Here is a 15671-nt window from a genome sequence, read left to right as displayed (position 1 = left end):
GTTTGCCTAGTATTTTTCTTTAGTGATAGTGATTGTTTTAAGTTCCCCCCCAGCCAATAGCCTCTTGATTATCCATTATTGGGATGCTTTTAGTGTCTTCTACCGTGAAGACCGATAAAAAATATTTGTTCAAAGTCTCTGCCATTTCCCTGTTTCCCATTATTAATTCCCCAGACTCATCCTCTAGGGGAATAACATTTACTTCTGCTACTCTCTTACTGTTTATATACCTGTAGAAGCTGTTACTGTCTGTTTTAATATTTCTTGCTAGCTTATTCTCATAAGCTATCTTCTCTCGCTATCATTTTTTTAGTTGTCCTTTGCTGGTTTTTAAAAAAATTCCCAATCATCTGGCCTACCACTATTCTTCGCAACATGTATGCCTTTGTTTTCAATTTGATACCATCCTTTACTTCCTTAGTTAGCCACGGATGGTTCATCCTTCTCTTAGAGTCTTTGGGGGAGAAATTGAGTATAGCCCCGTTTGGGGCGCCAGCCTCGCCAGGGCGCTAAAAGGAGCGCCCCGGAAACATTCGCACCCCCGCACCGGAAATTGAGTGGTTGCGCCCCAAAGGGAAGCGCGGCGCTACTGGAAGCGCCCCGCATCCCGCTTGGGGCGCTGCGAGTGAATATCGTGGCGCTACGTGCCGCAGCGCCACACGCTGTGGCACGTCACGCTGCGGTATTGCAGGCCTTCCTCCCCTTCTTAAAGGGGAGGGGCCTTGTGCAGCGCAATCTGGGGCCCAGCTGGGCCCCCGAGGATCGGGAGTGCAGGCAAAAGAGCCCGGCACCGAGGAGAAGTGCCAGGCTCTTGGAGCGCAGCCGGCACTCCGCGGGGGTGGGGGGGTTCAGGAGGCCGGGGACGGGAGCACAGGCAGGTACTGGCAGGTGGCCAACAACAAAAATGTCCGCCCCGCACCTCGCCTTTAATTTGCGCCTCCCCGGCCGCAGGTAGGCCCCCCTGACCCGTTGGACATAGCGTCCGGCGGTAAATCAGGGGGCGCTGCCAAATATCGTGGCCAGGGCGTCAGCGGGGCGCTGCGCACCCCGATGACGTCATCCGCAGTGGCGCAGCGCTAGCGATTAGCGCCACCACTAACGTCCCGCGGAATTTAGCAGGAGGCATGGGCAGTGCCGCGCCCGGGCACCAGTTGGCTTGCGACCCACTTAGCGCCCTCTTAAGGCGCTAACGGGTGGCGCAACCTACTGAATTTCTCCCCCTTTCTTTCTCACTGGAATATATCTTTGCTGAGAGTTATAAATATCTCCTTAAATGTTGGCCACTGCTTTTCTTACCCTGCAATATATTTTCCCTGTCCACTGTAACCATGTCTGCCTTCATACCTTTGTAATTACCTTTATTTAAGTTCAGGACGCTAGTTTGAGACCTAGCTTCCTCACCCTCAAACTGATTTTGAAATTCTACCATGCTATGATAACTCTTCCCAAGAGGATCCCTCACTTCGAGATCATTAATTAATCCAGCCTCGTTACACATTACCAGATCAAAAATAGTCTGCTCCCTGGTTGGTTCCACAAAGTATTGTTCCAAGAAACCATCCTGCATACACTCTAAGAACTCTTCCTCAAGTCTACCTTTGCCAATTTGCTTTGTCCAATCAATATGAAGATTGAAATCTCCCATGATTATAGCCGTACCTTTCTTACAAGCCTCTATTATTTCTTGATTTATACTCTGTCCTACAGTGTGGCTACTGTTTGGGGGCCTGTAGACCACTCCCACCAGTGACTTCTTACCCTTATTTTTTCTTATCTCCACCCACGCTGATTCTACGTCTTGATCTTCTAAGCCAATATAATTTTCTCATTACTGCAGTGATCTCATCCCTTATTAACAGAACTACACCACCTCCTTTTCCTTTCTGCCTATCCTTACGAAATGGCAAATACCCCTGAATATTCAGCTCCCAGCCTTGGTCACCTTGCAACCACATCTCTGTAATGGCTATCAGATCATTGCCATTTATTTCTATTTGTGCTGCCAACTCATCTATCTTGTTATGAATGCTGCATATGTTCAGATATAGAGCTTTTAATTTTGTCTTTTTACCATTTTTCCCTTATCTGACCCCTCTTTCTGATGCATTCTTATGTGTATACGCCCTGTCCCTTCCTATCACACTCTGGTTATCATTACCCCTATCACTACTCTGCACTTTTGCCTTCTCATTTTTCTTTGACTTTTTAAATTTCCGCTCAGCGTATCCCTCACCAACAGCTCACCAATCCAATTCACCATTATTCTATCTTGCATTATTGCCCTTAATGTACAGCTTACCATAGAAGCATTAGTCTGTATCTTTTTCTGTATTTCTCTTCTGTCAAAGATTATCCTAGCAAGGAATGTAGCTCTATTTTGTGTATAGTTGTATTTATCTCTTTGTTGTTGTATTTATCTCTTTGTTAAGTCGATTTCTTGCTCATGTTATTTTGTTGTTTAGCTCATTCTTGCATTTTATTTTAAACTGAAAAATTAAGGCAAAAGGCCGATAGTGCAGGACGCTACCAAAATTAAAAAGAGTAAAAGTGAAGCTGAGGTAAATCAGGAAGTAGTGATTATATCTTGAGGATTAAAAGCTTGATGATTGCAGATCGGAGGAAAAACGGAAGTAAGCAAGGAGTTCCATAGTTCTGGGAAAAATTAGTTAGAACAGGAGAAGTTGTGATGAGTCTTGATTTAGAATCATAGGTGATAAAATTGGTCTTGGGTGGCAGCGCAAAATGGGTAGCTTGCTTTACACCTCGTCCGATTTTCTTTTCCAATGAATTTTAAGCACCAAAGGAGGCCTTTTGGCCTATCCCACTTGTGCTGGCTCTCCAGAAGAGCTATCCTCAGCCCCATTCCTCTGACTTTTCCTTGCATACACTTTAAATTCATTTTTTAAATATTTAACTATTTCCATTTTAAAAGCAATTATGGATGCTGCTTCCACCACTGTTTCTGGTGGGGCATCCCATGTCCTAAGATTCTGTTGCATATTTTTTTCCTAGCCTCTCTGTTTTGTTCTTTTGATGATCTTATATTTATACAGACTGATTCCTGGGATGGCAGGACTGTCATATGAGGAGAGATTGGGTCGACTAGGCCTGTATTCACTAGAGTTTAGAAGAATGAGAAGGGATCTCATTGAAACATGTAAAATTTTGACAGGGCTAGACAGACTGGATGCAGGGAGGATGTTTCCCCTGGCTGGGGGGGGTCTAGGACGAGGGGTCACAGTCTCAGGATACGGGGTAGGACATTTAGGACTGAGATGAGGAGAAATTTCTTCACTCAGAGGGTGGTGAACCTGTGGAATTCTCTACCACAGAAGGCTGTGGAGGCCAAGTCACTGAATATATTTAAGAAGGAGATAGATAGACTTCTAGACACAAAAGGCATCAAGGGGTATGGGGAGAGAGCGGGAATATGGTATTGAGATAGAGGATCAGCCGTGATCATATTGAATGGAGGAGCAGGCTCGAAGGGCCGAATGGCCTACTCCTCCTATTTTTCTATGTTTCTATGCCTTCTAACTACCGACTCCCAGATCTTTATCAAAACCCTTCATAATTTTGAGCACCTCTATGAGATCTCCTAAACCTTCTTGTTCTAATGAAATAATTCCCAGTTTCTATAGTCTCTTCTCATAACTGAAGCTTTTTATTCCTAGTATCATATTGAATCTTTTCTTCATGCCCTTGATATCCTTTCTAAAGTAAGCTATCCAAAACAGGATAATATATTTTAATGCTAGCCTAACTAACGATTTAGAAAGGTTTCGCATTACCTCTGCTTTTGTACTTTATCCCCTACTTATAAAACCTAGAATCTCATGGGCTAGAAATTCGGCTCTGTAGCGCCCGATTTTTCGGCGCTATGGGTGCCCTTTTGTGTCAAAAATGGCATCTGCGCCGTGTGCACACACTTCTGGTGCGGACTGCGCTGGATGCCATTTTGGTGAGGGCGTGTGTTAGGATGTGCACCAGAAGTATGCAGAGTAGGCAGATTGTGACGTTAGCTGATTTGATGCCATCGCTGCCATTTTTGTCATCATCGCTGAAGCTAATGCCCTGACTTAATCTCGCACAGCTGAACATGCGTTCAGCAGCAGCAAGGACCCCCCACCAGCGATATTTAAAGGGATCAGAACCCACTCTCAGGTTATTTGCTGATTAATTTCTATTGGCTCTGTGTAAATTTGTGGAAGTATTTGGTGCTTTCCAGAGTTGTTTAAATTTGGTGAGGTGACTGGGAGTGGTGCTGCAAGTGGATAAGGCCTTGGTTCTTACTTCAAGGGTTCTGGTCAGACCACTTGTTCCTAGTCATGGGTGCTGTAGTTGCCATCCCTCTTTGCCTGCAGCATGACAGGGAGATGGAGCAGAGGCAGCAAGAAGAGGAGAAGCTGCTCGCAGAGGGAGGAGATGGAGAAAGAGGAAGAGCAGGAGGAAGGGAAGAGGCAACCAGCGCATTCCATCTCTGTCAGTGATCACCTCATTCGACTACAGTTCCACAGAACACAACCCCAAATCCCCATTGTACAACAGTCACACACCTTACCTTCCCTCTGTTGCTGACCATCACAATGTCCTCTTGGCCACAATGCTGAAATAAAAGCCACCACAAAAGAAACATTCCAAACCAACTTTATACATCAATCCATCCAATGTTACATAACCCTTGTATCCTGCTTGGGAGTACAAAAGAGATATTAGAAGAGTCTCCTCAGATATGATTATAGGATTCAAGTCTTAGATGGATTCAGCCTTTATGGAGAGTCAAGAGTTGTCAATGGAAAAAACAAATGTTCTGCATCAAAGAGGAAACCAAGCTTCTTTACGAATGGAGAAAATTTAGGAGTTAGAGAAGATAGTGAGGCCAAGAATATTGGTAAATGAGGCTTAAAGATGGATCCATTTAATATGAAGTGCGAGTTGTTAGTTAGACATAGGAAAGATATGAAGAAACTGTGACTAGTGAATGGAAAGAAACAAGATTTTCATTCGCACATTGAAGGGCATGGAGGAGATCAAAAGTTAGTGATTACGTTATTGCACTGAGAGGATTAATGATTGTATGCATTGAGCTCATGAAATCTTAAGGAAGTTGATAAATGTAGAGTGGAATCATGAACAAAAACGTGGAAAGGATTGATGATGAGTGGAAGTAGTCACAAATATAAGGAAGGAATAGACTGCGAGAGAGGACAGTGAAATGGGGTGCACCTCAATTAATAGAAAAAGAATCTTAGGATGAGCAATCAAGTAGAGCAGAGATGGAGAAATTTGAAAGACAACTTAATAGCCCTGAACGTGGCTTTGTGGGAAGGCCATGTAATGGTAAATTGTTCAGAAGTGCATGTGCATGGTGCTAGACTCATGGGCCGGTATTTTAAGGTTTTGATCCGCCAGGAGAGGGGGGGCCCTGGTAGAGCATGGGAAACCTGGAAGTCCGCGCATGCTGTAGCGTTTTAACTCCACAGCGTGCGTATGACGTCATGAACAGATTCTCTGCCCGGAAATCAATTTGATTAAGAGGCTGGCTTCCAGTCAGAAGGGAAACACTGAAGAAGAGGCCGCAGCCCCAGGTAGGTGTGAGCCCCGACCCCAGGGGTCCAATCCCTGACCCGGGAAGTGGGGGGGGGGTCCGATCCCTGCCCCGCCTCCTTTAAACTCGGAAGTGTGTGGGTTGGAGACAGGCTGGGGTTCACATTTTTAACACTTTAACCTCCCACCCGACCCAAACCCACCCATTTTTGGGGTTAAAATTCCCCCCATGATGCCAGAGATTTTGGAGATATCTTAAATAATGGTAGATAATTCACCAAAGATTTTGAGAACAAAATTTCAAAAGTTTTTTAACAAAGGCAGGAAGATCACAAGAGAAATGTCATGACAAAAACAGTTTGGCTTATGTCAGAACTTTCAAAGTGATGGTTTAATTTGAGAGTTAACAGTTAGAGTTAACTTCTATAACTACTAATTACTGATGTAAATATGATAGTCCCATAAATGCACAGTGGGAGTGCAGTTGAAGGACTACGAGATAGGCTAGGACCACACTGGCCTTCGCTGGTAGTTTCCACAAAGCTTTGACTAAGGTGGAACCTCTGCCTGCCCCAAACATGACCCTGCGTGTCAGAAGGAGTGTGGGCCGAAGGTGGGGACTTCCTATGCTAGACGTACCCATTTCTCCAGGCTCAGTGGGACACAGCATAAGTGTGGTGGTCAGTACCCCCAGTGAGTTGAGGCATAATGGCCTCCTGAAAAGTGCACTTGGTCCCAACCCGGGGGAGGGATCCAGGCTAGAAACGCAGTCTGTGCCCGTGAAGAAAATGTAATTAAAAGAAAAATTATGTTCTTCCTCTCTGCCGCCCCCACCCCCCCAAAAACAAGTTTCCAGCTTGTGTGGGCTAACAGGCACCTGAGATATGCCTGCAATTATGTTTGTGCCCACGGGGCCCATGCTAGTTAGGTCCCTCCCCTGATCCTGCATACTTTTGTATTCCCAAGCAATATCAGGGCCAATAGAGCAGTACTCTGAAGGTTAAGAGGGATTGTCTTTCTTATGAAAAGGATCAACACAAACTTCCAAGAAAGAAAAATGAACTGGGAGTTGGCATTAGACAGCCTAAATTCACATGCACACATCTTGAGGATGATGGGAGGTTTATCATCAGGGCCAAAGGTCTTACTGGAGTCCGACAGACCTGGTGAAAATAAATCTTAATGCTGGAACAAGAGATAAATTGTTTACCAAGATAATCAAAATTAGAGTTGACAGAGAAAACCAAAACAAAAAGGTAAACTTTCTCTTTAGTAGCTAATGCATTGGGATGAAAGAGGGGTGGAAAAGAGAATTCACCAAAGTTACAAGTATAGGCCCCCTGGTAGTAGTTCTGAAGTGCTAGATTGTACAACTGCAGAGATTAGACAAGCGTGTTGTAAAGGCAGAGTGGCTTTAATGGGGGATTTTAACTTTCACGTTGATCGGGAAAAACAGACTAGCACCTGTCAGAAAGGTGGTGAATTTCTTGAGTGTGTCCAGGATCGTTTTCTACAACAGTATGTCCTAGAGGCAACAAGGGGGCAAGCCATATTAGATTTAGTAATGAATAATGAGCCAGATTTAGTTAACAGCCTAACTGTGCGTGAACATTTATCCAATAGCGATCATAACATGATTGAGTTCAAAGTAGCGTTTGAAAGGGAAAAACGCGGAACAGCTACTAAGGGCCAGATTTTCAGGGTGCCATGAGGCAGGCTTTCAGGCGTGCGGGGGACAAAAATCCCGAATTCGGGGGTCCCGACACCATCCCGCCCAAAACCCGCCTCCACATAAGTTTCAGAGGAGGCGGGTACCCGCCCCGCACTGGGACCCGCCGACCCGAGGCGGGAAGGGATTAGTGCCAATTAACTACCTGTTAACAGGTAGTTAACAGGCAGTTTTTAGCCTAATCCCTATTTTGAGGGGTGTCGTGTGGAATTCCCGATGGCTCCAAACCACGCCAGGTTAGAGCAGGCGGGCCGTCAGGTTGAAGGACTTGGAGGGGCCGCGATGTCGGTGTTCAGGTGAGTGATGGGTGCATGAGTGCAAAGGTAAGTGTGTTTGGTGTGTCTAAAGTGTAAGAAGTCACACAACACCAGGTTATAGTCCAACAGTTTTATTTGAAATCACAAGCTTTCAGAGCGCTGCTCCTTCGTCAGGTGAAGTGGAGAGATGCATAAAGACACAGCCTATATAGTCAGAGAATAATGCCAGATGATTACAGGTAATCTTTCTAACTGCCATTTATCACACCTTGGCAGAGAGATAATCACAGCAATCAAAGGTGTGAATGGTGTCCAAACAGGTTAGTCAGGAAAACATTACATCAAAGAACAATGAGGTGGGGTCACAAGAGGTCAAATGTTGCAGATGCTGGGGTCTGTATGAAAAACAAAAAACAGACAAAAAAACATCTTCGGGTAAGCATTCTCCAAGGCGGCCTTCGAGACACACGACAACGCAAAATCGTCGAGCAGAAACTGATAGCCAAGTTCCGCACTCATGAGGACGGCCTCAACCGGGATCTTGGGTTCACGTCACGCTACATGTAACCCCACCTGACGTAGGGTCACCCAGACTCGAGTCGTCATTGGCTTGTTCTCTCTACACAGATGTGGCCGGACCTGCTGTGATTTCCAGCAAAAAAAACGTTTTTTTGTCTGTTTTTTGTTTTTCATACAGACCCCAGCATCTGCAACATTTGACCCCTTGTGACCCCACCTCATTGTTCTTTGATGTAATGTTTTCCTGACTAACCTGTTTGGACACCATTCACACCTTTGATTGCTGTGATTATCTCTCTGCCAAGGTGTGATAAATGGCAGTTAGAAAGATTACCTGTAATCATTTGGCATTATTCTCTGACTATATAAGCTGTGTCTTTATGCATCTCTCCACTTCACCTGATGAAGGAGCAGCGCTCCGAAAGCTTGTGATTTCAAATAAAACTGTTGGACTATAACCTGGTGTTGTGTGACTTCTTACATTTGTCCACCCCAGTCCAACACCGGCATCTCCACACCATGTCTAAAGTGTGTAAAGAAGTTTTACTTACCTGTACTTACCTTCACAGCCTTTCTTCCTCTAGGCTGCGGGAGTCCATCACTCAGCCGGAACTGAAAGCCGAACGGCTGCGATCTGTCAAAAGTGACAGCCTTCAGCTTTGAGTGCTGGTGACAGTTCTAACTGAGTCTGCGTAGAAGGACTCAGGTTAGAAGTCAGTCTGACAGTGTTTGACAGCTTCAAACAGCTGTGAAACACTGATATTTAATCTGTCCAAAACTCCTGACAGATGAAATTTCAGTCTGTGACGTCATCTGTTGCCAGGTGGCCCTTAATTGGCCTGCTGAGCCCACTGGGCGGGCTCAACAAGGTCAATCAAGGGAAAATCGCGTCGATTGGCCAGATGTTGATGGAGGTGGGACTAAAACCCAAAAGTTGTAGTCCCGCCTCCTTCCCGACAGCTTAAGGAAAATCCAGCCCTAAGATTCTAAATTTAGGTAAGGCCGACTTCAACGGGATAACGGGATGAGGCAGAGACTGTCCACAATAAACTGGGCAAATCTGTTAATGGGTATAATGACAGATGATCAGTGGGTTTAAAGTGATACAGAACCAGTTTATACCCCTGAGGGACAAGAGCTCGACTTGCCAAAAAACAGCCATGGACGACTAAAGAGGTCAGGAAAAACATAAAAGTAAAAGAAAAAGCATACAAAAATGCAAAAAATAACACAGATCTTGGTGAAAGGGAAAGATACAAAGAACAGCAAAGGGTCACAAGACAGATAGTAAGAGCTACAAAAAGGGAGTATGAAAAGAAACTTGCAAGGGATATCAAAATCAATACAAAGAATGTTTATCATTACATTAGGAAAAAGAGGGTGGTCAGGAGCAATGTTGGCCCCTTAAAAACTGAAAGTGCTGATATTTAAATGACAATGGGGAAATGGCAGGCATGTTGAATAATTACTTTGTGTCAGTATTTACAGTAGAAGAGGATAGTATGCCAGATATCCCAAAGAAACTAATATTGAATTGGGGACAGGGACTCAATTAAATTAATGTCAGTAAAATAAAAGTAATAAAGAAAATAATGACACTAAAGAGTGACAAATCCCCAGGGCCAGATGGTTTCCATCCCAGGGTTTTAAAGGAAGTAGGTGAGCACATTGCAGATGCCCTAACTATAATCTTCTAGAGTTCTCTAGATTCAGGAACCATCCCTTTAGATTGCAAAATTGTGCATGTCACTCCGCTATTTAAGAATGGTGAGAGAGGGAAACCAGGGAATTATAGACCAGTTAGCCTAACATCTGTTGTGGGGAAATTGCTAGAGTCCATAAGGTGACTGAACACCTTGAACATTTTCAGTTGATCAGAGAGAGCCAGCATGGATTTGTGAAAGGTAGGTCATGCCTGACAAACCTGATTGAATTTTTTGAAGAGGTGACTAAAGTGGTGAACAAGGGAATGTCTATGGATGTTATTTATATGGACTTCCAGAAGGCATTTGATAAAGTTCCGCATAAGATATTGTTAACTAAGGTAGAAGCCCACGGAGTTGAAGGCAAATTTTTGACCTGGTTAGGAAATTGGCTGGGCAGCAGGAGACAGAGAGTAGGGATAATGGGTAGGTACTCAAATTGACAGGATGTGACTAGTGGTGTGCTGCATGGATCTGTGTTGGGCCCTCAACTATTCACATTATTTATTGACTACTTAGTTGATGGCATAGAAAGTCATATATCCAAATTTGCCGATGACACAAAGGTAGGTGGCATTGTAGGCAGTGTCGATGAAAGCATAAAATTGCAAGGGGATATCGATAGATTAAATGAATGGGCAAAACTGTGGCAAATGGATTTCAATGTAAGCAAATGTAAGGTAATCCACTTTGGACTTAAAAAGGATAGAACAGGGTACTTTCTAAATGATATAAAGTTAAAAACAGTGGATGTCCAAAGAGACTTGGGTGTTCAGGTACATAGATCATCATTAAAATGTAATGAACAGGTACAGAAAATAATCAAAAAGGCTAATGGAATTATGGCCTTTATATCTAGAGGACTGGAGTACAAAGGGGCAGAAGTTATGCTCCAGCTATACAAAGCTCTGGTTAGACCACACCTGGAGTACTGTGAGCAGTATTGGGCACCACATCTTAGGAAGAATATATTGGCCTTGGAGGGAGTGCAGCGTAGGTTTACCAGAATGATACCCGGACTTCAAGGGTTAAGTTACGAGGAGAGATGACACAAATTAGGGTTGTATTTCCTAGAATTTAGAAGGTTAAGGGGTGATCTGATCGAAGTTTTTAAGATATTAAGGGGAACAGAGAGGGTAGATAGAAACTATTTCTACTGGTTGGGGATTCTAGGATTAAGGGGCATAGTCTAAAAATTAGAGCCAGACCTTTCAGGAGTGAAATTAGGAAACACTTTTACACACAAAGGGTGGTAGAAGTTTGGAACTCTCTTCCTCAAACGGCAATTGATGCTAGATCAATTGTTAATTTTAAATTGGAGATTGATAGCTTTTTGTTAACCAAAGGTATTTAGGGATATGGGCCAAAGGCAGGTATATGGAGTTATATCACAGATCAGCCATGATCTCATCGAATCGCGGAACAGGCTTGAGGAGCTGAATGGCCTACTCCTGTTCTTATGTTCTTAGACAGCTTTGTTAACAAACCAGAATGGGTGCTTTTTTGAAGGGTAGGAAATGGCAATTGATGTTTCTTTTTGACAGAAAATTCTTTCATACTGATTAATATGTACATTTATTAATTTCCAAATTAATATGCACATTGTTCTTATTTTTCCAGAGGGTGATATTCAAGTGCTGTCCATATTGCAGAATTTCCCTGAAGCACTCGGCTCAAGTTGGTGTTTCTTGACATTAAACAACAGCCTGTTTGGAATTTTTCTTCAAATGTCTGGAAGCAGCTCCAAAGCAGATGTTTTGTCAACACTTTATCAGTGGCGGGGTGTATTTGTCCCAGTGCAGGTAAAAACAAACTAAAAATGCCCTTGTCTGTTTATTTTGAAATTAAAACTATAACCTTTTTAATCCTTTCTGGAAAAACTGTGAAATAACTAAGAAAACAATGATGTCATTGTTGTTCTCACAGAACTTCAAAACACGGAATCCCACAGGCTGCACAACCTTCGTCAATAATGATGTATCCTATATAATCATTACTCAGAGTGGAATAACAGGAATGAAAGCATCCAATAACAGTGTTTACAGGTTTACATTGCAATCTGAATTAACATTGGTATGTTCTATATATAGCTTCTTGTTTCTAGTTATTAATTCAGATGTGAATCAGCAAGCTATTTAGAGTTGTTTTTGACAATGAAATATTGCCACAAGGGAACAATCTGAGGAAATATAATTGATTTGCGCAAATGCAGCATAGTTCATCAGATGACTGTTGAAGCAATAATAGTGCAATTAACATAGTACTGAGGAAAAATTCAAGGCAGATACCTTAATCTGTTTTCATATGGCATCTAATGACTTGCTGAGTAAAGTTACTGCTTGTTACAGTATTGAGCCATACAGACTAAGAAATCCCTGGTTCAATCTGTACTGTGTCAGCTGATCTCAGGTATGGCATAATTTTGAGATCTACAATTAGCCTCTGTGCTTCTGAGCTAGGCAGATTTAAAATTATCCAGGGTTCCTGCCATGTTTGTGGATGTTGAACGAGGATGAAATCAGTCTTAACTATGATGCCCTCCATGGTGGACTCACATGAAGAATGTTGAAGTGGGGGAGGTATCAGATGGCTAGATTCAGCACCCTCAGGAAAGGACAAAAGAAAATTAGATGAAACAGATTTTTCATTTTTTTAAGTACACTTGTCCTCATCTGATTAAATCAGATTAGCAGAGCCCTAGGGACAGATTATCTATATATCTTGTGGCTCAGGTAATGGAGCTTGACAGGAGAAGAATGCCAACACTGAATTGTACTTAAAACAAAAGTACTGAAGTACTTAGCTTGGCCCGACCGGGGGAAAAACCCCGCAAAGTTTATGGTCTTTTATAGGAAAATATTGGATAAAATACTTTTTAAATTGAATACTTAAATCTGAGGTTTTTTTACAGAGCAATTAATACCTAAATGTTTTGAAGTTTTTACCAAAATGTTTACCTGTTTTCCAGTAAATGATAGGTCACTGTATATTTTATCAAATGCAATTTTATTATTCTGCTGATATGAAATGCTTGAATATTAAATCAAATGGATGCAATATTGTTATAATTTCAAAGTATGGTCTTAGACTTTGCTTGATTTTGCTTTGATTTTCCCCACAGATTCAGTCTTTGATTGTATCCGAAACCAGTGATGTGAAACACTTTACACAGGACAACCAGGATTATTTGATCATTAGTAGTCAAGTGAACACCCTTGACAGTAAATCAAAGGTTAATTTTGAGATTGCACTAGATTTAGTGACTAACCTTGTATTAACTCAGTTTCATTGTAACCATTATTTATATAATGATGTTAAAAAAGAAGAAGCAACAATTAAAGGGAGCTGTATCTTTTGGAGTTAGTTAACTCAAACACAAGGACCCTGCCATATTTTCCACCTTCATTGTGCCTGCTGCACCTGAGCTGCAGAACTGTGGTACTTTCAACCCCTATGTTTATAATGGTATTTTTGATTGGCTCAGTCACTGAAAAGACCAAAACGATTCTATCAGAAAATAATTTCTGAGGCAAACATGACGGCTTTCTGTTCACGGCTAATTACTAAAGTTAATCAGGTTGGCCAGGAAATTCTCATCAAATTGAGTGGGTGGAAATCGGGCTGATTTGGGGGAAGGTCCATAATTTGGGGCAGAAGCTGGACCGACCATAAATTCTGATGGAAGTAAGAATGGAAGGAAAAAGCACAATCCCCCCACTCCCCCACCACTCCCCACCGAACAAGTGCAGCCATGTAAATAATGGATTCACAACTGGATTACGCCACCCATTCTAAATTCTGTTATTTTCATTCTGAAATCAATCCCTCTAAAAAATGCCTGTATTGTATACGTTTCTGACTGCAGCAACTGATGGAGGCGTAACTGGATTCATAAAAGTGAATTGTTTGTATTTCATTTAGCTGTACTAGAGATTGTCATAACTTTTTTTGAAAAATTAATTTTGTAATTATAGTCTGAAGATCTTAGCTTCCCACCTTCAAGGCAGTTTTTGTTTACGATTTTCCCACAATTATCCTCAAAATGGGTTTCCAGTAGGGATACCCCTCTTTGTGATATATATTTATTGACCAATTCCTCATCTAAACTATCTGGAAGTGAAATTCTACTTTGGCGGGGGCACAAAGCGGGCAGTTGCGAATTATGTACCCGGCCCAATTCTCCTTTCTATTGAAGTCATTTGGGCGTATAACCGACGGCTGATTCATTAACACTCGATTTGTGCCACTGCTGAGGTTGAATTTCAACCCCATCTCACCCAAATGTGTCTAACAGTACTGGTGAGTATGTGATAGGCTATATAATTGGAGGCATCCATGGGAAAATTTCTGCTGTACCTGATATAGAAGGTTGTGGCATCAGTTCTTCTGTTTCTCCAGTCCCTTTCTATCCATCTAGTTTCTCCTGAGATTAAAAGAATCAGTCATGCAATCAGTTTTCTGCTGTGCATTTTAATTTAAGGTTCAGCTCAAGTAAGAGTCTTCTCAGAGCATGGGCTTCAAAAAAGAGAAGAGTAGTTTTTATGATTAATCATAAGCACATGGTCTGCACAACCCCACAGTTCATGTCGGTCCTCACGCATCTCCATCCCCTACAGCATTAGCCACAATCTCAATTGCTTTTTCGTCCTGCTGAGTTAAGATCCAGATACCTGCTGTTCCTTCTCCTGTTGCCTGATATTCTCTCACATTGCAAGTTATTTTCTCCTGCATCAGAAAATAATGCTTGTTACTGTCAGTCGCATAGCCCCATTCTTTGATTGTTGTTTATTTTTTCTACTATTGGAGAGTTATTATAATGGGAGTTATGAAATTCTTCCAGGGAAGTTGAGTCTTCATAGTTCATTCATGTCCGTCTGTCTGTCTGTCCGTTCTCTATACGTTCGAAAGCTATAGAGCGTACCTACACGCGCGTCACGTCAAAAGAAAGCTTACGATAACGGACCGGTCATAGGCATATTTACGTTTCGGCCGGACAAAAATTGCGCCCGCGGTATCCCAAAAACATTCAACATTCCGCTCATTATCATCTCATTAGCGATAGAGTGACATCGAGGTCGACCAATCGTACGCCGGGTTCCTGGCGCGTGCGGGCGGGCCCTCCTACGGTCGAGTGACGGGACGATTGACCAATCCTACGCTTTGGTGACCTGACAGTCGACCAATCGGTGCGTGTGTGGGCGGGCCTTATCGTTCTGAACCGAGGTGAGTCACCGCCATCTTGATTCCAAACTTTTCCTTTCTTTTTCCCGCTTTCTGCGTCTTTCAAAAAAACATTGCTTTTAAAACACATATTGTTTTAAAAAAAAGTTAATTACTTTCTAAATCTTTTATCTAATCTCATTAATTTTCCTACCTTTCCCTGTTTTTCCAGGTAGGCCTCGAAGCCACGGCCTCTCCTCCGCACCCACGCCCGAGCTAGGCACCTCCCGGCCCCAGTCAACAAGCGGCCCCCGATCGCCGCCATCTTTGTGAAGGCTGGAGGGGCGGGCCTCAGCCGAGCGCCGCTACCTTAGTAAAGGATGCGCACGCAGCAGGAGCAGCTGAGACGCGGCGTCTCTCTCTGTTCCCCGCTCGGCTCGGGCGGGCGGGCTTGGAGAGCGGGAAGGGTTACCCCGGCAACCGGGCCCGCCAGCCATCTCTCACAGCTGCAATTGCCGCTCTTCAAGCCAGCTCGGAAGGGTGGGGCCATGTCAGTGCGTGGGGCGGCACGGAGCTCCGTGCAGCCATCGCCGGTGCTGGGCTCGGGTGCTTTGTGGCATGCGGCCGAACAGCGGCTCCGGACCTCGAGCTGACCGGGGCGCTGGACTCGGCTGGGCCATGTCTTTGCGGGTGTTCGCCTCAGCCAACGGCATCAGGGTGACGGCCAAGGCCGCCAAAAGTGTCCAAGGGAACGCG

The 15671-nt window shown here is 43.5% G+C and overlaps 1 protein-coding gene across 6 annotated transcripts in view; it reads left to right on the top strand.

Annotated features, from left to right (window-relative positions):
• adgrv1 (adhesion G protein-coupled receptor V1) overlaps positions 1-15671 on the top strand; it is a 986427-nt gene that overhangs the window by 340578 nt on the left and 630178 nt on the right. For all 6 annotated transcript variants that reach the window (XR_015078534.1, XM_085989059.1, XM_085989068.1 and 3 more), the window contains 3 exons: positions 11376-11557; positions 11682-11828; positions 12877-12987. Coding sequence is in view for 5 of the 6 variants with exons in the window: in XM_085989059.1 (XP_085845185.1) it covers positions 11376-11557; positions 11682-11828; positions 12877-12987 (440 nt within the window). In the remaining variant the exon portion in view is untranslated. The remainder of the gene's footprint in view (positions 1-11375; positions 11558-11681; positions 11829-12876; positions 12988-15671) is intronic.

This window comes from Somniosus microcephalus, chromosome 1 (genome assembly GCF_052327205.1).
Source record: "Somniosus microcephalus isolate GS21.2 chromosome 1, FLI_Smic_1.0, whole genome shotgun sequence".
NCBI lineage: Eukaryota > Metazoa > Chordata > Chondrichthyes > Squaliformes > Somniosidae > Somniosus > Somniosus microcephalus.
Note: the sequence above shows the minus strand (reverse complement) of the source record. Positions and strands in the feature narration are given on the sequence as shown.